This window comes from Apis cerana, linkage group LG14, assembly GCF_029169275.1.
Source record: "Apis cerana isolate GH-2021 linkage group LG14, AcerK_1.0, whole genome shotgun sequence".
In the NCBI taxonomy this organism is placed as follows: domain Eukaryota; kingdom Metazoa; phylum Arthropoda; class Insecta; order Hymenoptera; family Apidae; genus Apis; species Apis cerana.
Window position 1 is genome coordinate 5422494 of NC_083865.1, and position 26935 is coordinate 5449428.

At 33.4% G+C, this 26935-nt stretch overlaps 1 protein-coding gene across 3 annotated transcripts in view; it reads left to right on the forward strand.

The window, feature by feature from the left end:
• The window catches only part of LOC107992927 (uncharacterized), a 190395-nt gene that overhangs the window by 107824 nt on the left and 55636 nt on the right, over window positions 1–26935 (forward strand). For all 3 annotated transcript variants that reach the window (XM_062084199.1, XM_062084198.1, XM_062084200.1), the window contains exon 5: window positions 7567–7691. In XM_062084199.1, coding sequence (XP_061940183.1) covers window positions 7567–7691 — 125 coding nt within the window. The remainder of the gene's footprint in view (window positions 1–7566; window positions 7692–26935) is intronic.

Sequence of the window (26935 nt, forward strand, 5' to 3'; positions counted from 1 at the left end):
AGATCACTTCCTCCCCATGCAACGTCTCCATCGCAACATTCACATCTCATTCTCTTTCACCCCACAGTAGCAAAAGGCATTCGAATCGATTCCCACAATTTCGCGTTCAGCATCTTGTGCATCTTACCACCGATCGAACCGAAAGGGTGGGACCATTCCACCCCGTGCAATACTGTATAACCGTGCTGCATTACACACGGCCAGTGAGGTATGCGAGTTGCAACAACAGCAGCTGGATCCCGGAGGCCTGGCCAGGCCCACCCTCACCATGGGGTGAATACCCGTCCCGGTATGTTTCTGGCCGGCAGCCAACTCCGGCTAACTAGTGCTACCACCACATTAATAGAGTTTTATTGTTATTTATTGTGACAACGGCCCGTTATTAACGAGAACCAACCAACCTGGACACTGACCGAATTGTTGATCCTCCTCTACTACTTGGTTAACTTTGATCCATCGTTGCTTCTTCTTCCAGAGATTAATCCTTTTGATATTGAGGGGTATTTTTATTTATTTTTTATCATTCATTCGAAAGTGCCGCGTTACCATATTTTTGTTTCAGATTCGAAATAATTTTACCTTAATTTCTAAATCGAATGTAACTCATCGTCGTGCAATGCGCAAGTGAAAATGACGTCGCGGTTGAATAATGTTTGATACCAAGGCGTAGTTTTGGATCTTTTGGCAGGTGATTGGCGTGACGACGCCTTTGTAAAATCGCGTTGGATCAGGGCTGTGGTGATTGCTAGAGGGTGTATACCGCGTTGGTACCGTTGGTTGGACTAATTTCTGGGGTGAGATATCGACCGAGGGGTTCGAGTGTTTTTGAAGCACTGCAAGCGTGGTGATTGATGAATTATCTTTGGGAGAAATGGGGGAGGAGTTCGAAGAAAATTTGAAAATTGAAGGGTGGTAAAAAATAATTGTTGAAGGAATTTTCTTTTTGGATGAATGTTGATTATTTCGTGAAATATTCCCGGAGGTAAATATTTTCGATTGTACGAATTATATTGTGAAAAATGTTAATGAATTAAATTATTTTATTGTAGATGTATAGGAGTATAATTTTGATAATTAGGAAAATTTACAGAAACGTATAATAACGATTCGGTAATTGCTAAATGCTTTTGAAATGAATGCAATTAGAAATAGATTATTACAAGTTCAGAGATGAATTTACTTTGATATAATGAATCTTGGTAAGTTAACTTCAACAGAACCATATATAAACAGCTAGATCGTTTAGTACGACGCAAGTTGTCCCATTTAGGGCAACATAAACAAGAGTCAGTGACAATTAGATTGTCTCATTATGCGTATCAAAGTTGCATCATCAAGTTTAATTACATTCCCTGCATATCATAAAATAGAAAATTCAATTTTCCATTCATCCTGATATACGTTCATTCTCACGTATATCGATGAATCGAAAGGAATTTGAATAGAAACGTTCCAAGTGAGAGGAACAATATTCGATCTTTTCCAATTAAAAAAATTAACCAAAATCAGGGACCAAAATTTAATTTTAATCTTTCACACGAATATATATCAAGGCGATCGTAACTCGATCTGCAGTCCAAAAAGCATTCCAATCGAAATGAAAAGTCGAAACAAACTTCTCCATGGTGCACACGATGCGAAAAACGTGGACGTAATAACCTCGTGGAGACACGGGGGGTCATTTCACGCGTTGTTAATTAAAAGCCAGCCAGGTAGTGTTGTTCGTTAAAACGTGTACCTTTATGCACACGCACATTCCCCCATCCCCTTTGGATTTAATGGGCACGTATCGCGGTTAAAACATAATACAACATTAAAACCGGACAGTAATTAGCGGCCGTGGTAGTTGATGACACATGATAACAACAAAATTGAATAATAATTTACGAACAGGCGTAAATTTGCGAAAACTGTTCCACCGATCGACCAAAAGTTTTAATCAATTTTACATTGTTTCGCTTGGACGACGATCAACGAAGGACAGAAGAATGATGATTAAACGGGAAAATAAACTCGATAAAGAGGTTTCGAATTTCATTAAATATATATGAATATTATATACATATATCTGATTTTAGAATTTACGAGATACGATCAGGAAATGTAATTAATATTGGAAAGTTATCTCTGAAAAGAAATTTCTATATACCTCTGTGTATATCGTTGCAAATTTTTTGAGATAATAATAGATTTGAATCGTAGAAAATATCGGTATGGAAATTATTCTTCTACTATTTACAATACATTAATTGAAAAAATATATATATAAAAAGATATTCATCAATTATTAACAATTTTATTACAATTTCTAACTCTCTATATAAACTCTAAAAATATATATCAAACTTCATTAAATCAACCAACCTTTCAATCTCCTATTCGAAATCGATCGAAAAATCTACATCCAATCTCCAATATATTTCTAACTATGTACAATCCCGTGCAATCTCACGGTGCTTCCGCAAAAACTAGTTATTAATTCCGCAGTTTAATATTTCCACGTGACCCCATCCTCCTTCGTGCAATCGACATCGTTCAAACTTCTCGCCATATACCCCGTTCAATTACCCGAATCTTAAACAACTCGTTTCTAGTCGCACTTTTTCCGATTTCTCGGCAAAGTTCTCGAATAAAAAGATGGATCGGAATATAATTTCACGATAAGTCGGTGATAAAAGGCCTTTTCCGTGGCACGGCCGAGGGAATGCGAATAAGAGGCACATCGGCGCGTTTACGAAAGACGTGACTTTGAAACGGATGTGTAAAAAATGTGTATGCTTAAAGAAACGTTCCATTACGTCGTCCATACTCTTTTTCTTTTTCAATTCAGATATTTTTAGTCATACGCCATTCGATTTTAAAAAGAATCGAAACGAAATTTGGATTACGAACATTTTTTTTATCGTTTATAGAGAATTATAAAACGATTAATCACGAAAATCTTATATATTAAGTGAGAATGATAAGTTGTGTTGTTAAAATTGGAAATAAGTTTTATACGAAATATTATGAATATATATATATGTTCGATTTGGTTGATCAATATATAAAGAGACACAGTTATTGAAAATTTTTCTCGCCGATGTATTTATAGACGTTCATCGATTCATGAAAGGGAGAATCGTTTCAGATGGATTAAATTTTTTTTCAGAACATTCGAGGGAAGATAAACGAGAACAAGAACGATTCGACGATGAACATTGATGATTGTTAACAGGGATCATTAAGTGGAATAAATGCTGGCTATTAGATGGATAGATTGACGATGAAATGGACGTGCAATCGCTTCGTCGGTGTCATTATAGCGAGATGTGGCAGCCATTGTGAATGACGAAGAATGAGCCATTATAAACGACGTTTATGGGACGTGGGGTTGATTAACGCGTAATCACGATGTCGCGTGATTGAATGAGAATTAATAATGTTGTCGGTATAACTAATAAAATTTTTTTCCAGTTTTGTGCATAAGAATTTAACCACCTTTCATTCCAATCATCGTATTTTAAATGCTTCAAAATATTCTAAGAAGAAAGTATGGCATACCGTTATTTAATTAATTTTATTTAATCAGTATTAACAAGCTAGTTTAAAAATAGCATGAGTTTTTATATTTATAAAAATATAATAATTAAATCACCATTACAGAGACGATTATATCGCTTATGATCAAAAGAATCTTTTTCACAAATATCAGATGTTCCAAACTATAACGATCGCAATCGTTTAAAAAAAATCGCGTATAATCGCGTGCTAGTTGAAAAAATTCTTCCACGAGCAGCGAATATTTTTCAAATTCTTCAAATTCCGATTCTCTCCATTTTCTGAAAAAAAGAAAAAAAATGTTTCGATTGGAACGACCATTTTTTTTCGATCCCCGGATAATTTTTGATCGACATGACCCGCGTGAAACGAGCATCGGTTCAAAACTCGAGCTTCTGGCGAGGGAGAGGGCTGGTGGGTGGAGGAGAGTTGATTGCGTATCCCGGCAAGCAGCACCCCTTAGAGCGAGATGTGCCGTTACCCGGCATGCTCCATTTACCCCGATAGCTACGAATACTTGTATTACAGCCGCTGTATCGAAATTCGCTCCTCCCTCCACCCTAACACACTGTCCTCCGCCACCCTTGCACTCTGGCCATTTTACCTGAAACGACAACCATCCGCGACAAAACGATCCGATTGCTTCGCGGAACAATATAGCGAAAATTTCATACAACTCTGAAAAACTGTGGACAGACAGCTCTCCTTTCTTCTATTTTAAAAATTTATTCGCGATTTTGTCGTTTGAAATTAGAAAGATAAAAATTGTTGAATTTTACTTAGATTTCGTACTTTGGCGTGGAGGACTTTAAAATTTTTCGTGGATCGATCATTTTTTGTGACGTATCGTTATATCATTCTTTGCTTTCTTGTTTTATTTCATTTCTTTTTTTACTGGTATTTTTTTATCGAGAGAGCGAGAGGGAGAGAGAGATTTGGTCAGGAAAAGTTCGGAGGTGCGAAATTCCGTTCAACGAGCTTTTTTTCAGCGTCTGCGATTACGAATGTTAGCTCCTGGCGATCCTTGCTGGAATCGTTTGTAGCCGTTTGAAAGAGTGAAATAGCGGGTAAAGTTTTTTTTTTTCTTTTTAGAAACAGTTTTGGCTATTTGCGGTTACACAGAGTGAATTCATCGTATATTCATCGAGCTCTTCAATGTTCTTGCTTAAATATGAAGGAAAAAAAAAAAAATAAAATAATCTTCGTGTTTTAATTCGTGGATGTAAAAATTCGTGATTCGACGAAATTTGCAATTGTTAAAACATTTTTTATAATTCGATACAATGAAGAATATTTCAAAGGTACAATGGAAAAGGTAGAAAATTAGTAGAAAAAAAAGAAAACCATAGATATTTCAATTTTATATCATATGAATTACATGTACAATTTGTAAAAATGTTACATTGTTGATACAATTGCTAAAACTTTAAAATAAAATAAGAAATAACGAACATTTCAATTTTATAAAAATATAAAAATTTATAAATATATAAAAATTTAACAAAATCACAAACACAAGAGAATCACAATTATTCCTAAACGTTCTCGTTATTTTTACGATTTAGATTATTTCAAAGAGACATGTAAAAGAGGGAAAAAGCTAAGACAGAGGATAGAAAATAACTTTAATTTGAAAATTACGAAACATAAAATTTATAATTATTCACAATTCAGATTACTTCGAAGAAAGGAAAAAGTTAAGGTAATAAAAGATAAGTTATCATGGAAAAATTTTTTAATTTAAAATTATTTGCAATTATTCAGATCAGTTCACAATCCACAATATTTCAAAGAAACATAAAAGTGGATGAAAAATGAAGTTCGCAGATACTCAATGATAGAATCTCGTGATGAGCACTACTCGGTTATTAAATGCATCATCTTACGAAATCGAGTGGAAATAATGGGTCGCGTGCAATGTGCAGAAATTTAAAGATAAGAATACCACGTGTGCAACCAGGATGAGTCAATTAAGAGTTTCAAATTGGAATATCCCTGTTCTGTGTTTCTTTTTTTTTATTTTTTTCTTTTTTTTTCCCCCCAACCACTCGTTCACTGTCCATAAACAGCTAATGGGTCGATATTGGCGGCGAAAAAGAGCGTCAGGTGTGTGGCGTAGAGATCCGAGCTGCGTCGAATTGATCGCTTAATAATGCAAATGCGATTTCAGTCTTTAATGCCGTTCGTCGCTTAATAGGATCGCATTTAAAGAATTGCACCGAGCTTCACGAGAGAAGATATCTCTCGCACGAAACAAATATTGACTTGTCTCGTTTGGAAATTTTACTTTTTCTTTTTTTTTTTCGAAAAAAAATTTTATAGAAAAATTCCAAATTATTTTAAAAAAATATCGAGACGATCTTTATTGTTATTTCTTTATGAATTTTTATATATTTATATAATTATTTGTGTACGATACATATTTATAGTTAATAGTTTTGCATTTAACATAAGAAGAAACGTAATTCTTGTTATTTTGTTATGTGTCTTCAGTGACAATTCAAACTGCATCCACGCGCACTCAATCAATGATAGATGTTCGATCGACGCTTTTACTTACTGTTACTACTTGACTGGTGTGTCTCCTGGAAAAAATATAACGATTAAACGTGTTGTATATCTTTTTTAAATCAAATTTTTATATACAACTTTGAAAAACACAAAGATTATTATGCATAGATTATTATTTGCATTCGTAAGTAAAATTAATGAAATTTAATTTTTTATAAACTATATTATAAAAAAAGCGTTAGAAAATTTTCATTAAAATATTTGTAGATTAAAAACCACGCACGAGATGTGATAATAACCCCGTTAACACATTAATTATATTTAACACGCTTAAAAAAAAGGAAAAATAATATCTTTCTCCTTTTAATTTAACAAAAATTCGCGATTTTAATTTTCAACCCAAGTACACAAAACTTGTTTTATTTAACTACACAGCGCAGATATATATTTCCATCGCCAACTTCAAGCAATCGAGTGATAGCTTAACGTTTGTATTTAATTCACTTAATGGAAACAGCGCGAATTAAACATCAGGAAAATTAAATTTCATTAAATTAAAAACAGAAGAGATATTTGCGTGTAATCAAGTGACAGTTTCGCATTTCCTGTATCGACTTTGATTCGCGAAAACGAAATAAAATTGTCGCGAGCGAACGATCGAGATGAAAGAAAAAAAAATAAATAAATCGAAATCATTCGTTCGATCAAAGATTATTATCGTGAAAAATTTTTCGTAGAGCCGGATTGATGGAAATGGCAGAGTTATTCTTACGCGATTCGCCTCTAATAAATAAATCGGCCGACAACTATGTCCGATTTCACTTCCCGCCGCGAACCACGTGAAATATGCGAACGTGGTGACAATAGATGTTCAAGATTCCAACGTCGACGTGTGCCGTTGTCGACCAATCACACAGTAAAACCATTGTAGTCGCTGTTTCATATCGCGTTTCAATATCCATTGTACATCGCGCTATTTACAACAGGGATTGTTCCAAATCAATAAACAGGTTTTGAAGTAAATAAAGTGTTTCGTTCGTGCGATTAATATCGATTGTATTTAAAAGCGCGCAATCATTTGTATTCGCATTTTTCAATTTTTTTTTTTTTTTAAAGAGACGTCATTTTCTACGCGATGTATATAATAATTCACGACATTGTTTTCGATGGAAATATTTTACGAAGAGAGAAATTTCAGTTAAAATGAAAAATTCAACAGTAGTAGTAATTTAACAGTTCTGTTATTACCATTTTTCGTTAAAAAAGAGAAAAATGATGTTATATCATTTGTCATGCTTTGTTATATATATATTTCTCGTAATATTGTGAAGTGTAAAAAAAAAAAAAAAAATAAAGAAAGAAAAAAAGAAAAACAGTCAAGCAATGTAATAAATTTAAAAATTTTGTAACATGATTATTATTGGGGGTGAAATTAATTAAATATAATTTCGCTTGCGATTATGTAACTTTCGTTTTAATTGTAATTGACTAATGGTACACACGAATTCATTTCAGGATCTCTGCACCGTTTCAAGTAGCTGCTGTGGCTCTAGTCCTCGCCGCTACAATTTCAGCTTTAATTGGACATTGTTATTCGGATCATAGAACTCTGGTGGCCTGTGGATTATTTCTCCTCAGTGGTAAGCTTTCATGCGAAATCAAAGTCGAGCAAAGTTGGCCATTCTATAAATTATATTATTAAATGGCTCATTATTGCAAACGTGAAATTATTGCCGCGTTTTAGATTGAAAACACTTGTCCAAAGTTTTATCTTTATCATCCTTTCGCGATAACAAGGTTAAAGGTATACTTTAGAAAGAAAACTTTGCAAAGTTGGAAACTTTTGAAAAATAAACGAACAATAAAAAAAGATAGAGCAATTGAACGTTTAAAAAGTTATTTCAAAATTAAAGTTGATATTGCATGAAAATTTGAATGATCCTTTAATTCTACCTCTTTAATAATCACCTCTTGATAGACTATTAAAGAAAAAGAAAAAAATCGGGTTGAAGAAAGAAATATGTTGGGATCCGTTGAAATTAGAAAGTAAGGGAGCAATTTACCGAGCTTAATGTACATTTAACGCCATTTGAAAATCTTTTTATTTTCATCCCTAGCAAAGGATCCATTCTTCTTCTCGGTAATTTTCTTTTCATGGGCTCGACAATTTATCCCTCGAAAAAGGACAGGACAGAAAAGTAAAAAAATTCTTACAATTCGTACAAAAGTTCCAAAAAAAATCATAAGAAAAAGAACTTCTCCAAATTAAAAGGTGAAGAATTTCTACAACTTTCGTCGAAAGCTCCACATTCTCTCAGCAATTTTATCTCAGCAAAGAATGAAACGAAAACGCTAATTAATTTAAATCATTAACACAATCATTTTTTCCATCCAATCTTTTTTCGTCAATGTTCTCCTCAACGCTTCAAAGAAAAGAAAGGGAAGAAAGAGCCAAATTTTTTTGAAAAAAGAAAGTCAAGAAGAAATAGCCACGATTCGTATGAATTTTCTCAACTCGAAACAACACGAAGTTCGTGAAAGAAGAATCTTATCTAAGTCTTAAAGTAAAAAGATGATGTTCTAATCCGGCAAAAAATCACACGAGACGGGAAATGCGATGATTAACACGCACAAGGAGACCGAAAGAAAGGAAGAAAAAGAATGGAGGATGATTTTCCGAAATCCGAAGGTCGTTCGTTCACCGGTCACGTATTAACCCTCTCCCTTTTCCTAGGAGATCCTGAAAAATATCAGCGGTGTATCAATCTCACTTTCAACCCCTGTTGAAAAGTCAACATCCTTGATCCTCCAAACTGAGAATCGCATCTGAACAATTCATGAATCGCTTTGAAATCGGATATTCATGTATATATATATAAGTTGCTTCTTTGTTCCTCGGGGAGGTTTGTACTTTTGCCAATGATGCGGCTTCTTAATATTCAAGAGACTGTTTTCTCGGAAGATGAATCGCTTTATTAAATAAAAACCTGTACATTTTGAATGGGATAGGGGCGGCTTTTGCGATGAAAGTGGATTACTTGGTTATTCCGGTTTTGTTCCCTTCTCTTTAGGGAGGGATTTTTCGAGATTATCCGAAGAAACGTGTAAATTGTTTATCTGTGTTTTCTATTAATGTATTTACAATATGGTATTTATGTAAATGCGCGAAAGTGTTACATGTTTTGTGTAATATTTCAGTTTTTCAATGATAATAATTATTGGAAGAGTTTCAAAACTATAGATCTTTTCTATAGAAAAATTTTCAATTAAAATATAAATTCTATTTCAGAACTGGTATATTTAATTGCTGAAAGTGCAGAGATCAACAAAAGTATATTATTCTGTAATATTGTATAAAACAGTGTTAGAAAAAGGAAATTCTATTTGGTGATAAGAAAATATAACAAAGTTTTTTTCTCTCTGAAAAAATGCAATTTAGAAAAATTATTTTTAATCTATATAAATAATATTATAAAAAATTGATAAAATTAATCTATAAATATGACATTCAAGAATAAAAATTACAATTATCGCATAAGTGTGACATATAATTTTATTAAACAGTTCCAACAAGTATAAATTTAAATATCATAAATAATTCGATAAATATAATAAATATAATCATATATAACATTAAAAAGAAGAGAGAAAGACGTTGTCTTTGATAAAATTATTTATTCATTTATGTAAATACATAATATTTTAACGATGAATAACAACAAGAATTTATAACAAATCAAAAAATTTTTAAAAAATCGTACGTCTTTTTTTTAATTCTTCTTTTCCATTTCCAGACTGCATCATGGAATTAAACATTTCCGTGATCACAGATATTCGATCGATCGAAAAATAGTAAAAAATATAACAAAATAGACGAATCTGTATCGATGGATCTTTCTACTCGGATAAAATCTAATGCGTGAACGAGGACGTGAAAGATAGGAACGAAAATCGAGAAAAAGGATATTCAGGGAAACTCTGATGTTTCTGAACGCGCGATGAATCTGAGCTGGCTCGATTAAAAATCGGTCGGATGGGATCGTCGTTCGAGCGGAAGAATAAAACGCGACATCCCTTCGATTTCCTACCAAATAATTCGTCTGCCTCGGCTGTAATTAGCGACCAATTTGTCGAGTCCTTTCCATGAGAAGCTTCCGTTTGATAAGAGCAAACAGAAAAATCTGCCTTTAGATTTAAACTTTTAGAAAATTGTAAAATTTTTCATAATAATTTTATTCTGTGTCAAATTAGAGAATTTGGAAACATAGTTTAATTCTATGTAAAACTCTCAGAAGAATTCGGTTAGAACATCCGGAATATTGGAATTAGAATTATTAAAAATGTCATTTTATCAAGTATTTATGGGAAATTAAATCTAGAATTATCAAAGATCCAATTTTGATGGATCTTTTTATAAATATTACATTAAAATATTTGAAAAATTCATAATAATAAAAATATGAGAATTATTAAAATCATCTACATATTTCTACATAATATTATAAGAATATTAACGAATAACGATTAGTCAATCAATTTACATATTTAATTATTAGATGTGCAGTCAAATATGAACTATGATAATCAAATATAAACTAGCACATCAATATATTTCCAAAGATAAGGATATTGAGAAGTAAATATCGATTAAAAATTAATTCAATTATTTAAACAAATCAATACCGCATTACATATTTACATATAATACATTATACATAATAATTCTATTCATCTCTCAAATATTCTTACATTATATCTTATTAATATTATAATTATGCAAAAATATTTTTACATAAAATAATGATTATTTATTTATTTTTTCACATAATTCGATCATTATATATAAAATAGAATTTTTTTTCAAATAAAAAAACAAAATAGAAATCCAAACAGACTCGTAATAAATACTAATAATGAAATCGAACGAAGAACGATAGAATAACGATCGTTTTCAGGAGAAAAAATCGAAAAAATCGAAACGATTTTATCATTGTCATCGCGGTTGGGAGAATTTTTCATGGGTATATCGGCGGCGAAATATTTCCCCTGTTGTTTCGAGTCGTGCAGGAGGACACGTGATGAAGTCATGCAGAACACACCAGTGGATCCGTTTCCTCCATTTTCCTCCCCCGATTCTTTCTCTTATTTTCGTGGTGTACACCAGCCGGCGGATTTCGCAGGAAGCCCGTGTACGTTCCACGCCGTGAATTCGAAGATATAAGCACGCGGAAAGCTCGCCAATTTCATACAGCGAGCATACGCGAGAAATATACGTATACACTATGGCTGTGTATGTATATATAAATTTCGTTGAAAATCCACCGGTATTCCGAACGAAATTTTAATCGAAATGTAAAAGTCCTCGAAACTCACCAGGGGAAAATACTTTTTCTCCCTGTACCTGTGAATATTTAACTCGTGTTACCCCGTGCTCGTGTTTCAAAGTCTCTACTCAATTTTTCCATTAGATGGATTAATCAGGTACAGGAAGGAGGGGGAGGGGATACGATACGAATATGTAATTCTCTTCCCTTTTTGGAGACTTTGTGTGTTATTACGTTGCGTTTAATCGCTCGATTTCCCGCTTTATCCCGGCGATACATTTTTGATTTCGAATGAAATGGGTATTAAAATATGGAAAACGTTGGAATTGGATTTAATGGATATACGTAAATTAAGGAATATTTTATACGTGTTTTTACGAGCATATCGTGTTTAGTAATATACCGTGCTTAAATTTATTATTCATATACATATAATTTAATTCTTCGAGGAGTATAGTATATTTTTTTAATATGTTGTGTATAATTTTTACGCAAAGGCAGTACATATTTTCAACTATACTAGAGATATACTATAATAGAGATTAATCCCTCGAGCGAATTAATTTAATTTATGTATCGTTCTTAAATCTTTAATCACGTTTTCTTATACTAATTCTTCCGCTCTGAACCAATCCCAATAATCGAAAATTCCGCTCGAAAAGCATCTACCTTTAAGACAGAAAAACCAATTAAAATGCAAACTATCTCTTGCAAGATGTTCAAGCTCCATTCAACCCTCGAATTAAACAAAAAAATAATAATTAACTTCGCCATCGAAATATAATTCTTCATTCTTGATGTTTCAAGACAAAGACTTTTGGAGGATTTACAAAGAGGTGATGCCCTCGCTGTCGAAGGTCTCGTTTTCATTTCGTGCGTTCCTTTCCTCGTGGATCGTCGGGTAATCACGCTTGGGGAAGGTAAAAGCGGCGGAAGCCGGAAGTTCTTCTGCAAGGGCTGGTAATTACATGTCCGTGGCGTACAGGTCGGCCACTGTGGAGGGAAGAAAAAGGATGAACGCGAGAGATAACCCAAAAGAGGGTGAGAGAGAGAGAGTAGAACGTGGTCGAAACTCGAAAGCGAAGGATCGGTCTGATTTATATCGAGCTTTACTACTGGACCTCGATCTCGTTCCTCTCGATTCTCGAGGGCCGTGCAATCCTCTCGCAGCTCGTGGAATTTGGATCAGAAATTTCTTTGGAATCCTATGGAATTCTCCGCTTGATCGATGTCCCTTATTTCGCCCAGGGAATTGTGATTCATATCTTTTTGAGAGACGCCCACCTGACCCTGGGTTTATTACCTAAATTTCATGCGAGATTACCTTGGACGATACGTTCGCGTCTTTTCTCGAAGATTTTCACAATTGGTAAAATATTTTTGGTTTTTTTTTATTCTTATTATTTTTGACACATATTTATACTTTTTTATAATAATACGATTTTCAATGTTTTATTTTTTAGAATCATCTTTATCTTGTTATTATTATCATTTCTTTTTGAGCCAGCTTTGCTTCTATAACAATAAAACAATTCAGAACAAATAGACTCGTCAGAATATCGAATGTTAAAGATCCTCAATTAATTGCAATCAATGAGAAGAAGAAGAAGAAGAAGAAACAATCAAGTGAAAATAATCCAAATTTTTATAACTAATTTATTTTAAAATAACCAAATCCCCCTACCTTTTTCCAACTTTCCCATTCCATCTCATCACTGTCGACACTTCCATCCTCCCTATCTCCAACTATAAATTGCCAAAAGCCATTTGCAACGCGATAATTTCCGACAGGCAAGTGTTGGCTCCCCCCTCGCTCAACTTTGGTTTGACTTTGCGAAATGAAAATAGGTACCCAAAGCGACGTGGCTTTTGTCCGTGTTCCAGTGCGAGCTGCGTGCCCGACCAGACGTGACGTTTTATTGGCGGAATCGATACCGATACAATATCGCGAAACTCTGCCTTACGCTCTGCCGTGCCGAAAAAGTTCTTCTTCCCTGCGGAACATCAAAGCGAAGGGGGCCACGACCCCTCGAAAGCAATACGAGCTCGATTTTCTCCAGCCCCAATAACAGGGGAGGCACGAAGCAATCGGTGTGGCCGTGATATATATATATATATGTATGTATCGTGTGAATCGTGTCGCTTGGAAAGAATTTATTTGTCGCAATTTGGCCGGCCACAGCCTCCAAAGGTTCCAGTTTTATCGGTCAGAGCGAACGTGACGAACTTTTTGGAAAATTTCTTAGGTTTTCCTAGGACGATGCAAGTCTTTTTCATTGATAATTGAGATTTAGTAGTGGCGGCAGATGTTTGGATTCTCGAAATTGCGGATTTAATTTTATCGTGAGTAGAGAAAATTTTTTCATTTCTTTGCATTCCTCGTCTCGTGATGAAATTTTGTATTTAAAAATGTAAATTGGATAGTAAACAATTTTATGTCAGGTGAAATGATATATTGGACATAGGGATTAAGAATTTTTTAATTATTTTAATTATAAAGATTCTAGAGTTTTGGAATTTAAATATAATTAATGAAATGATTGATTTGAGATTGAGATTTGTAATGAATATTTAATTCTGATGTAATATTCTGTAATAATTTTATGGATTTCAGCGGAACTTTGTACAATCATATATCGGATCAACTTGAAAATTTTATAAAATTTGACAGAAACGAAATATCAATGGGCTCACATGTTTCATTTTAATTTGCAATATTTATTTATTTATAATTGTCTTCAAAATTTCTGGATATTAACCTAATTTGTCACATTTGTATATAGATATATTATTTATATCTATGCTTTTTTAGGTTTTTTTTATTACGTTTGATATATTGCAAGAGATAGAATGGCGAGTTACAAGATCTGCAGAGTTACGACTTCGAACTACGCGATAACTACTTAATACTTATCGATAAGACGTCTTTCCCGCTTTCTTTCTTAATCCGCTTCCACTTGCTTCAAGTTCTTGAAACTCTTCTTCTGAAACTTCAAAACGATTACGTCTAAAGTAAAGACAAACAAAATTAAACGATCAAAAAGTTAGGGATGAAAAGAGAGGAGATCACAAAATATTAAAACAACTTGAAATTTGTAATCTAGAAAAAATTTTAACAACTTGGAACAAATAATAATTAACAATTGAATTAAGATAAATATTGGAATTCCATATTATTATAAATATTGGAATTTTGTTAGGAGAAAATTTTAAAATTAGGAAAGGAAAAATAGTGGTGCAAGAGATGATAAGAGTCGAAAAGATATAATAGTAGGATAATAAAAATTTATAGATATGAAAATTTAATAGAAAAGAGATAGAAGAAATTTGACAGGAAGAAATTTAAATAATGGAAATTGGAAGGAAAAAAGTTTCGAAATGAGACAAAGTGATAAAAAGAAAGAAAGAATAGAAAGAAAATAATAGGAACTGAAAGATAAATGACAAAGTCATAATATAAATTGAAAAAAGTTTAAAGTTGGAAAGGGAAAGATAATAAAAAGTATAAAAGTCAAGAGAACTAATGGAAAGATAATAGAAATTCACAGGAAAAGAATGGAAATTGGATCAAAACGTGTAGAAAAGAATCGGAATAATAAAAGTTGAAAGGGAAAAGTTTTAAAATATTAAGAATTGACAGAGAAATATACGAAGTGAAAAAATGTTATTAAAATAATTTCTAATGTATAATTAATCTTGAAAAAATAAGAATATAAAATGAAAGACATATATTAACGACAATTATTATAAATATGATCATCAAGTTTTGGTTTTACTTGATCTATTATTATTACACATTTAAACACCCTGATAATTATAATTGCAGATAAAGAATACAGTAAGTTAAATCTTCATATTAAAATAAATTTTTTCCTTTAAAAAACGTTGAATAATTATTCATAAATAAAGTATTCATAAAGAAAAAAAAATATAATTACCGTAGAATTTCATACACGAAAGTATAAATTCTACATGCATACGTAAAGAGAGTTTAATTAAGTCTCTTTGTTATTCATTTTATCATTTACATTTTCAGTCATTTAGGTGTTTATCAATAAATTATTTCTTCTCTTTTAATCATATTTATTTTCATTCAAAACATAAATATTGTTTAATATACATAAAGGAACATGAATATTAAAATAAATACCAATGCCAATAATTTTTAAATATGCCATCAAAATATTGTTAATAGTATTATAACAGAACTGTTTACAATTTTTTATCATTTTTATTCTTTTACGTTTCTCCATAATTTTTCTATAAATTCCTTTCGGTCTCCTTCAATCATTCTTTAATTTCCCCCATTTTTTATTAATCTCTTCCTTTCTTTCTCTTCTCATCATTCCCCCAATACTTATTTATTTTTATCGACTATCTTTAATTTCGTCTATCAATCTCCAATACCAATTATCCTAACATCATCATATTTTTTTATTCAATTCTTCATTAAAAATTATTTTTCTCAATCTTCTACAATCCTTCCCCAATCCTTCCTACAAATTTTATTCATTCGTCTATCAAGTCTTCCTCGAACATGCCATCCCCATTTAGCTTGCATCCAACAACAGTCCACACCTCCTTGCTTCGTGATTCCTTCATTCACCTCGGTGCCTCGTTTCCACGAGTTAAAGCCGAATTACATTTATCGTCCCCGTTCTCGGTGGCGCGAATTCGTCAGCGAGGACGCTTGCATAGCACTATAAATGCCCCGGCGAATAAAACGGCGGGAAATTATCTGCAACGGTTCAAGTAATAACGTTTAACTGCGCCTTCGTGGCGAAAGAGGGCAAAAGATTGCCAGGAATTATAAATTGTTGGGAGGGGTAATAGTTGTAATTGTTTCGTTTCTACGCGGGGGTTGGGGAAGCGCGGTGGCCAGAGTTTACCCTCCATTTCGTTAGCGCGAATGCGCTTTAAACGCTGCCTCCCCACCAGAGAAGATTATTTTCTGAAACGGTAAAGTTGAAGGATTCTTCATCCGTGAAATGGATGGAAGGGGAATTTACTTTGGAATTATTTTTCGAGGTTTGGAGGAATGGCAGGTGTAGTGATATTGATGTAAGGATTCATTTTAAGCATTGTGCAATTCTCCAACAATGAAATTATGTTACCTTGAGAATGCAAGTCAATTGCCTAATGGATTTGCTTTGTTTTGGAAAATTTTGAAAATTGTAGATACAGTGAGATTGATGATTGGCAGATATTGCAGATATTATTGAAGAGAATTTATTCTAAGCCTAAATTTCCAATATCGAAAGTCTTCAATTAGAATAAATTTATTAATCCTTTCTTGTGGAATAATAGTAAGAAATATATAAAATTTCTTCATCTTACAATTATTTAGTGATCCTTTGAACGATTGAATATACAGCTGAGTGAAGAAGAGAGAAACGAAACAACGATGCAAACGCAAATTTGCATAACGAAAGGCGCGAACGGAGAAATCGAACGCAAGGAGAGAGATTCGAAAATTTCTAATGATAATCGGAAGCAGATTGTCGGCGAATGAAACGGAACAAGTCGGTTAAGTGATCTGGCAGTGTCCGAGAACGCTTGGTCGGCCACGTTGGATGGCCGTGGCCACGTTGGGTGGAAATGCTTAGTCAGTCGACACGAGAAATTATAGGTTGGGAACAGGCAGCCAGGAAAGCCATGAATCCACCGTGAAAGCAAATACCGATCGTGAACGTTGTTAAACATTAAATCTCGCGAAAATGTTGACGGAAATTGAGCGGTTGTCCATTCTCGTGGAAATACTCCTGTCAACTCTTTTAATTGGTCCCAGATAGTTTATGGTTTTGACATTTCTTCGATAACATATATTTTTTTCTATTGTTTAATGGAATAATACTTTAGAAAATAATAATTTTTTGGCTTTTCTTGATCCATATATATTTATGTTTTCTTTTTTTGAAAATATCTTGATATTAACAAATTTATCCTACATTCACATTTTCTTTCGTAGTTGCTGTCCTTTCTTCATATTTTTGCGGTATAAAATCATTTCCATGGAAATATTGAAACAATCACGAATACAGTATAAAGAGTACGAGATTACTTCCATCATTTCCAAACCGCGATTCAATTTTAGATTCAATATACATCTGTTTAACTCGACCAATCCATTTGTATATTTGTATTGTCAATATGTCGAGATTTTGCATTTATATAATTCAAACGCAAGATCTAGATGAGCAAAATCGAAAATTAATTTCAAACATGCACACGAGACTTAATGATTCCAATTAACACGCGCATCGAGGAGGAAGATCTTCCGTGATGGTTTCAAATTCAGGGTTCTGAGTGAAACCAGAAAGCCTCTATTGTACACTCGCGTACGTGTGCTTGGTTCGAGCTTGTATGCAGGTCGAGGTTAATGCACCAAGAAGCGCATTACTGGCAGTGTTTATCATTAAGGAACTTTAAAGAACGGATATGGCAAAACTACCGGATACTTACTATTACATGGAACGAAACTTCCTTCCTCGAGATCGATCTAGAAAAAGAAAATAGTTCCTTTCTGCATCCTTCCGGTATTTGCGATTCTAAAATTATTCATTATTCATTTAAATCTTTCATAATTTCCAATATAAATGAATCATTTTATACATAAATTTGATAAAAGAGAGAATAAAAGAGAGAGATGAATTGTTTGGCCATGGATAAGAAATGAAAATTGTTTTGTTATAAATAAGAATAGAAATTTGTTATTTATCATTGAATTATAAGTTACACTTGAATTTTCAAGAGCTGAGATAAATTATAATATATTTTATTATTCATATAGTTCTAATATTCTGATTTAATAAATCTTAATCGAATTTCATATTCTAATCTCTGATGTTGTTTCAGTTTCTGACAATAGACGATAAGGATGATATTTTATGTATAATTAAAATTATATGTATAGTAATTATTAAACAACATTTAATAAAAACAATATCAAATAAAATTTGTGCAAAGAAGAAAATCATATGATTACATATATCATGCATTTTCTCAACTGTTTTTTATGAAAACACTGAAGCGATGATTTCAATGTTTCTCTTCATATTCTATATAAATATTATCATTCACGTGCTAACTTCTAACAATAATAACTCCTACAGAATAATACTTTCTCCTCGAAATTTTCCTAATCATCACATTTAATATCTTATATCATTTTTCTTTCACATTCGATTGTATTTCAACAAATTTATTAACATAATTATTTTCATATCTTTTCATTTCAAATTATCCTTATTTTTTTCAGATGTGGATTAATAATAAATTAATAATAATAAAGATAAAATAAATATATAGAAACAAAATTCAACATCGATTAAAAGCAAAAAAGAAAAAAAAAATTGGACTCAAACTAATTGTTGTAAAGAAAAACAACAAAGAAAATTAAGGAACAGGAATATTTGTAAATTGTTCACGAAAATTACCAGAAAATTTCGATCGCTCGTTAATTAGACGATCCTTCAAACTTTCCTGCGCTGTTATTATTCATGGACCTGTAAAAAATTAACGCGCATCTCCTTTTGAGCAAGTTTAACGCGCCAAGAAACGAGCGAGCTAAACTAAAACTGCGAAAAACTCGCGTTGGAAATCGCGAACCGCTTTCGAAAGTACGATGGTGCAAAGAAATTTCTAACGACTTCCGTAAGATTAACTAAACAAGACAAAAATGTCTATCATCCTCGCGAAAATACATATTAAACAAGACTTAAAATAGAATTTTTCTTTTCATCTTCAATTTCTAGAAATGATTTTCAATTCATTTTTATCTCTTCTTCTTATCGACATTACGTCGTTTCGAAGATATATTTTCATTATAACATTTTACTGTTCCTAACTATTCTGTATACTTCTATGTACTACTATAACAACAACAACAAGAATAACAGATTGCAATCACAAATGAAACTTGGATTTTTAATAAAAAAACGTGAGAAGGTTGTAAAAGTTTTATTAGCAATATCCACTAAAGAAATAAAGGAAACTGTGCCATTAAATTCGCTTTTTCTTTTATCTCGAAGATATAAGAACTTAAAAGTCTTCTATATACTTAAAACAAAAGTGCAGGGATTACGAGTAAGTCCACAACTTAGTGGCGTAACATATTTTTCTTCTGTGGAATTGTGTATCACGTTTTTCCAACAATCTGTCACTTGTTTAAAGTTTGGAATAGATCAGTGGAATAAAGTGGGAAGGAGAGATCCAGCAGCTAAAGGATGAAGATTAGAAATTATCCTCTTCCTTATTCACAATGATATCTCGGGAACCAGAAGTCGTATCGAGAAATGAATAAGAAAGCGTTTTAAAGGATAAAGTTCCTTCCAATGATCTTTCATTCGTACGATTAAAAATAACTATCTTCGAAGTTATATAAGTTCAAAGTTTTCTCTAAATTTTTAATTAAGTTTATTTAACCCACATTTCTTTTCAACATCCAATAAAAAAAAACTGCTACAATTTTAACTCTTTCCCGATTAATTAACGTCCGATCAACGTTATTATTCACTCGTTCAAACATACATTTCTCTTCCCTTAAAACATTACGCGCGATTAATGAGCGGTAGAACGTCTAAAATAAATACACGAGCTTAGTTTCGCGCGTCGAAGCTCACGTTTCTTCCTCTCGTCAACGTCCAAACCCTCGTTCACCGCCCGTTCCGTTTGCAGAATTTTCAAGGGTTGAAACAGTCACCTTAACGAGGCTGCTTTTCTTTTCGCGGCTGCAACCGCTAAACCCTCTGACGAGGCTTTCCCCTCTTTTCGACACAAATTCACGCCCCTTTTTCCTTCCTCTGTGTCCATCACGTGACGCTAGACACGAATTTATGATACTACTACGCGAAACTATCACGCGGATGGAAAGAACAATTTCGCAATCCTATAAATTTTAATCGAGATCATTGAGATAAGATCGGATTGTTGCGCAGTAAAATAATGGTGTGATATAATGGAAACCAAAGCTTCGATAAGAATGCGGTTTCAAGTATGGCTTGGTGTGATTTATTTGGCGACTGGGTAAATTTGGAATTTATTTTTAATATCATGAGAAAACAATTTGAACATTTAACAATTTTGGAAATTGAAGAAATAATATAGATATTTGGTTTTTAATTTTAGAAGCTTGGAAAATTTAAAAACTCGTAGTAAAATTTCAATAATTATCTTTTAGAAATTTCAAAAATTCAGTGTTTGAAAAATCGATGAATACGCGCGTTCTCGCCTTCGAAGAATCTTTATACACGCTTCAGACAACGTTTCAATTAAGGTCGAGGACGATGTTGCGGTTTCACACATCCTGGAGGAGCGGTGGCCGAGGTAATAAGCGAGATTCGACCTCTTGAAGATCCAAGACGGCCTTAATAAACCAAAGACGAGCCTCTCGAGAACACCTTCAAACCCTACTTAAGAGTTCGAGCGGTCGATACTAGTAAGTTGACGACCACAGGAGTGATTCTCCTTTCTCGAGGCTAACAAACAATACAGAATGAATCGATCATAGAAGGGAATTTAATCGTTTGAAGAATGCTTTAGAAGAAACGTGTCTATAAATTATTAATATAAAAGTTTTATTATTCGATTGATTCGATGGATTGATTTCATGATTTTGGAATTCGAATTGAAATAATTATAATTCGAGAAATTTTATAGAGGATAATTGAGAAAAATTGAAGCAAATTAAAATATATAATCGATTCAATCGTTTAAATTATAATATAGGGAGCAGTGAAGAATTTATTCTTTCTTTTTCTTCTAGACGGAACATCTTATTAAATTCTGAAAGGAATTTACATCTTATTAAATTTTGATGGAAAAAGATTAAGATTTAAAGAAAAATTTTATTAATCTTTTATCTGTCCTCTTAATTCCTCTTTGACTTATAATTAAATAATAATTAAACTTTTTTTAAAAAAATGGCAAATATAAAAATACGAACATTATATATTTATTATATATTCTTATGTTTCACAATATCACAATGTCGGATCATTCTCAGTTCATACCACTGAATTTCTTAACCGATCAAAAGAATTATCTAAATTAAATATGATTTTCAAACCGCGATTTAATATTAAAACTCGTTTAGAAAATTCTTTTCTCTTCCGGTAAATCAATCAATCGTAATTTCTTCTTTATAATATCTTCAAAAGATTCGAAACGAAAGCGCCGAAATTCGAAATGAACAACGCGCAACAAGTTGCTGCTTACATATGCTTCCCCGGCGTTTCGACAATTTACCATTCGACGGGAAGCGATGTAAATTCCCGATTAAACACTCTCTTAATACTCGACGAAGCTTTTCCAACTAGTCAAACAACTTCCGATTCCCAGAGGCAAGAAAGAACCCGCAAACTAAGCTTGTTCCTCCGCTCTGTTCCGGAAAGAAAACGTCAAAGCGTTTGCTACACTATGTATCCCATTAGCATGTTATTCGACAATCTCGTTAACATTCATTATTTAATTAATGGAGGATGTTGTTTATTGCTATTTTATTTTCTATTAAATCTTTTGATTAAATTTACTTTTAATGCGATATAAACATCGATATAATTTCCTTTTCATATGAAATTATAATTTATAATTTATAAGTTTATTTCTGAATTCGATTTATTTTTATTTCAATATTATTTCAATTACAACGAAATATTTATTCGTTTATTTATTTGAGGATTAAATTAAAATTATTTTGTTTTATCTGGTATCAAAATGTTGAAACTATTCGTAGTTCGTACTACTGAATTTCTTATTGATCTTAAGCATCCATCTCCAATATAATTTTAAATCGTATGATATAATTTATTAAATGATCAATTTTCATATTTCAAGTAATATCTCGTTATTATGTGATTATTAAAATTTCTAGAAATCAAATCAATTAACGATTTAATTAATTACTTTGGCTTTTATATAGAAACAAAATTATATTTTCTCTTCGTATCTATAATGGCTACAAAAATACTCAAAAGTAGGGCACTTTTTATCAGAGTTTACATTTCATCGATCACTTTAAAAGCAATAATACAAATTACACCAAGTTTAATGAATTTACAAAATAAATTTTCCAATCAAATCTCTCTCATTCAACTAAAATTCTCTTCCTCCAAATCCCAACAACAATCCATCATCAATCTTACAAACTATCCCACAATTCTCGAAATCACCTCCACAAGAACACTCGAACAAGAACACGTGTACAACGTTTCCACAACGTCCCACAATCACCCAAGATTGAACAAAGTCTCTGCAACAGAATATTCCTCGAAGCCAGGACTCTGACAGCTCAGACCAACGACACCAGAAGACAAAACTTCGGTCATGCATAATGCATTCGATGGAATCAGCGGCGATTTTCGACCGGCGAATGTAAATCGTCGAAAGAAACGGAATCGTCACCCCGCCTCCCCTCCTCAGTGAAATTTCATCCCCTTCCTCCCCCCTCATTTCCTGAATCGATCGATAGCGAGGCGAGTAAAAAATAGGGGAACGTAGCCCCCTCGAGGTCCTTCGCTCCGTTTCGTTTCCTCCAAGCTTTTTAAACCTCTTCCTACATTATTTTATCTCCCTTTTACCGCCCCCCTGAGGCCTCTTTCGCTCGACTGCGCATTCCTTTTAGCGATCTCAACTCCTCCTACCATCGTCGTTCCGCGTCGCGGTAGCCGCGATGGGCGACATCCGCTTTCGTTTCACGTTTCTACGATCGGCCACGCGTTCCCTTAGTGGAAGATTGCGGAATTTTTCGAGAGGAATAGGAATTCCGTTCCCCTGGGGAAGGGAATCGAGCCCCGTAACGATTAGACGAGGATGTGTTTAACATCGGTTTCGAGAGATGAGATATTTGGAATTTGTTTCTTCAGCTTAATTCTTTTTGCGAATATTTTTTTCTAGGTAATATATTATCGGTAGTATGTATGTCGTGTTTATAATAAATTGAAAAATCTCTCGACGATTAATTTCTTCTAACGAAAAATACTTTTCCAAGTCTTTGGACAAGTTATTCGATTATCGTTCAATCGCATATTTTGCAATTTAAAAATGAAACGAAGATTAAAGAATTTTTGTAGTATAATAGATTATATTTCTATCCTCATTACGATACAAAAATTCTTTAAATAACAAATATATATTACGTATTACAATATTTTAATAATCGAAAGATTATTTTCTCGAAAACTTGTCTGTTCTAGATCGATTCCTCGTATAAAAATCTTTCTCCATCAGCGTCAAACTTTATGAAACCTCTTCCGAAATAATTAAAAATTAAAAATATCTTCCCCAACTTGGGTTCCCGAATAACCGACAAGAAATTTGTCCCCGTCCTCGCCTCGTTTGGCAGTTTTTCAAAAACCTCCATCCAAAGTCATCGGGTTTCCAACTCGCCGGAAGGAAGAGAGAAACTCGACGAGACAAGGGGATGAAAGAAATTCGTACGAAAAATTCGGCGAAAAATTTCGTTCCGACCGAACGATCCCTCGCTATCTACATCCCGATTTCTACTTCCTTCCGTTCTTCTCCCCCCCAAAAGGGCAGCTCTTTTCATTCCATGGAAAGAACGTTCAATTATGCAACAACGAATCAACGAGACTTCCGTTTATCGAGCTTCTGCGAGGCTGATTTCTTCGAAGAAATTTGCGGCCAATTTGAATTAATATTCCGCGGCAAGTGTGTTGTAAATCGCGGTTTATTGCATCCCCGTTCGTTGTTCTCGGCCGGAAATTACGTCTTATTTACTTACTTGAACAGCTTTGTTAAAGAAAATTCGTGGAAGAAATTTCGTGTAATTTTGTTATTTGGTGTTTCATCAAATGCTACAGTTGGTTGGAATGGAATATATTAAACTCCCTAAAAGTATTTCAATATTTTATGAGTCTGGAAAATAATAGAATTGATGGTGCATTGAATTACGTAGCAATTAAATGATTGTCCGATCTATAAATTGTAATATATTTATTAATATTATGAACAAATTGTCCTAACTTTTCTTCTATCCTTTTTTCAATAACATTCAATATTATTATTCATAATGGCAAGCTATCTCATCGGGAATTTCCTTTCCTATCGGAAAGGGAAAAAATTTTCGCGAAAATCCTCGTCGAAGATCTTTCGCGATCGGATTTCGCGATTTCTCGAAAATGGAAAAGTGAAATCACGAAAATAAAGTAGGCGTAGCCAACTTCTCTATTCTCGCGCCTCCTTGGTTCGCGATACTATCGGCTCGCAATACGGCGTGAAGTGTAAAACCTGACAGAATGGAAGTCAATTTACGAATACATCTGGAAGAAATAGGTAGTGGAGGATAGATAAGGAAATAAAGAGCGTGTTCTCCCCTCCCCTGTGTCAGAGTGCAAGCGAGGATCGCGGCGGATTACCCTTTCGATTCTTGTGAGCACATCACCCCTTCGTGCACGATATCTTTCCATTTCGCTCCTTTTACGATTTCGACCTTCCACGTGTTTCTTACCTTCTCCTACGCTCGATTCTCGCTTTCATTCTTGGATAATCCATCGTGCGAGTCGATAGCTACTGGATCCTGTACGTACAGGATGTCACGGATGTGAAAGGATTGGAGATACGTAAAAAATATAAAATATAGTGTGGAAGTGGGGGGGTAATATTTTCTCGTATAAAGCTTATACGTAGTGATTGGTTGTATTCTATATTCTTAAAATTACTTGTGAATTATTTGCTTTAATGTAAGAAGTACTAAAAATATAAGATATAGTCAAACTAATCACATATTCATGATTTAACAGGCAGAAGAAGACGATCGTTGTAGAGTAGAATAGAATAATTTTAATCGGACAAGTAGAATCAGGCAATCATAGTTAAACAAATTGTACAGTAGAATAAAATAGCATATCTCGAGAAATGAATCTTAAAACGTGATAAATAAGATGTTAGTTCAAAAAATGAGATTCTTCAGAGATAAAAAGAAGTAAGATTAAGGATAATAATGCACGGATATTTCAAAAGTGAAGAAAGTTTTCATTTACGCAATTTCAATTTAATATTTTCAATTCAATAAGTTAATAACTTCGAAGCGTTATTTAAAATATTATACGTGCCACGGCACAATTCGAACGAAATCGAAATTCAAAGAAAAGGAAGGGGCACACACGAAGCTCTGAGGGGAGCATATATTCAAGGATGTGAAGCGGTAATATCGCATCTAAAAGGGGGGCCAAATTGATTTCTCCCCGTTGCGGGGGCGGATGAGAAACGTAAGTCAGGGCAAGCAGGCGGAAAGAGAAGGGGAAGGGGAAGGTCTGGATTCAACATTTTAATAAAAGCCACCCGCGGTTTTGTCGCCGCTCGTCGACGATGAACTTTCCAGGCTTGAACCAATGGTCGACCGCACACCAGCCACCCACCCTCGCCACGAGCCTGGTTACGCCATCTGAACACCACCATCCCTCGTCGAAGGTCGGCAAATACCCAGTGTTTTTCACGGCCACGTGGATCCCCCTCCCCCTTCTTGGCTTCAGTTGAGTAGCACCGGAAGTTGTATTTGTTCGATAGACGATGGAAACTTTAATTAGCATAATTGAATCGATTTCAATCTCTTGATGGTTGTTTGGCTAATTGAAGCTTTTTAAATGGATTTTTTTCTTAGATTGAATCGTGAAATGTTTCCATTGTTTGATTTTTCAAGGACAAATTTATGTTTAATTAATTAATATTTATCTATTCAAAAAATATCTAATGATTCTTATAATTTGTAACGTGAAGTTGTTTATATTAGGATATTAGGATTGAATTCGCAGGATTTTCAATTCAAGTAATCTATTCTCTAATTTTGTTATCAATTTCATTCGAAATTTTCATTTTTTCGGGATCATCTATCAAAAAAATCAGAAAATTGTTATAATTCATTCTTACAATAAAAAAGAATCCTCGAATCTCTAATCTATCTTTGGAAAGACCAAAATCCCCTCGACGATTCGTCATGGATCAAAGATGGTGTCATGGCCATGATCACGGGGAACCTGTCGAAATTAATATCCGTTTCGTGAAATGCAATTCGTTTCCCTGGTATTTTATTCCTTTTAATTAACCGAGGATTAAAATATCTTATGCAGGTATTACGAAAAGTTGGAAGCACGTTCATTACGACCACTTCTCATCATCGTTTTAACACGCTAATCCAATATTCTAATCGGCCGACAATAAATCACACGCCACGCTCGCACGATGAATTAACGAGGCACACCGACGAATATTAAAGTCCAACGGCGAGGGTTAATAATATTTTATTAGTCTGGCCCTTTACATCACCCTTCCACTTCACCCTCTTTTGTTCCTTTTTTTTTGTCACTATAGGGACATATTTAGTTTCGATTCTTTCTCCATGATTATTAAATCATGATTAATAAAGATATACGTGTTAACAACGATCTTTTTTTAGAGGAAAGATGATTTGCCAAAAAGAAACCGGTTTCATAATTTTTCATAAATCCGGGAGTAAAACTGCGAATGATCGATACGGTGTTTAGCACATAGATCTCTCTTTTGTCTGGCAATTGACTCTCATTATCCCGTCTGGATTATCGAAATTT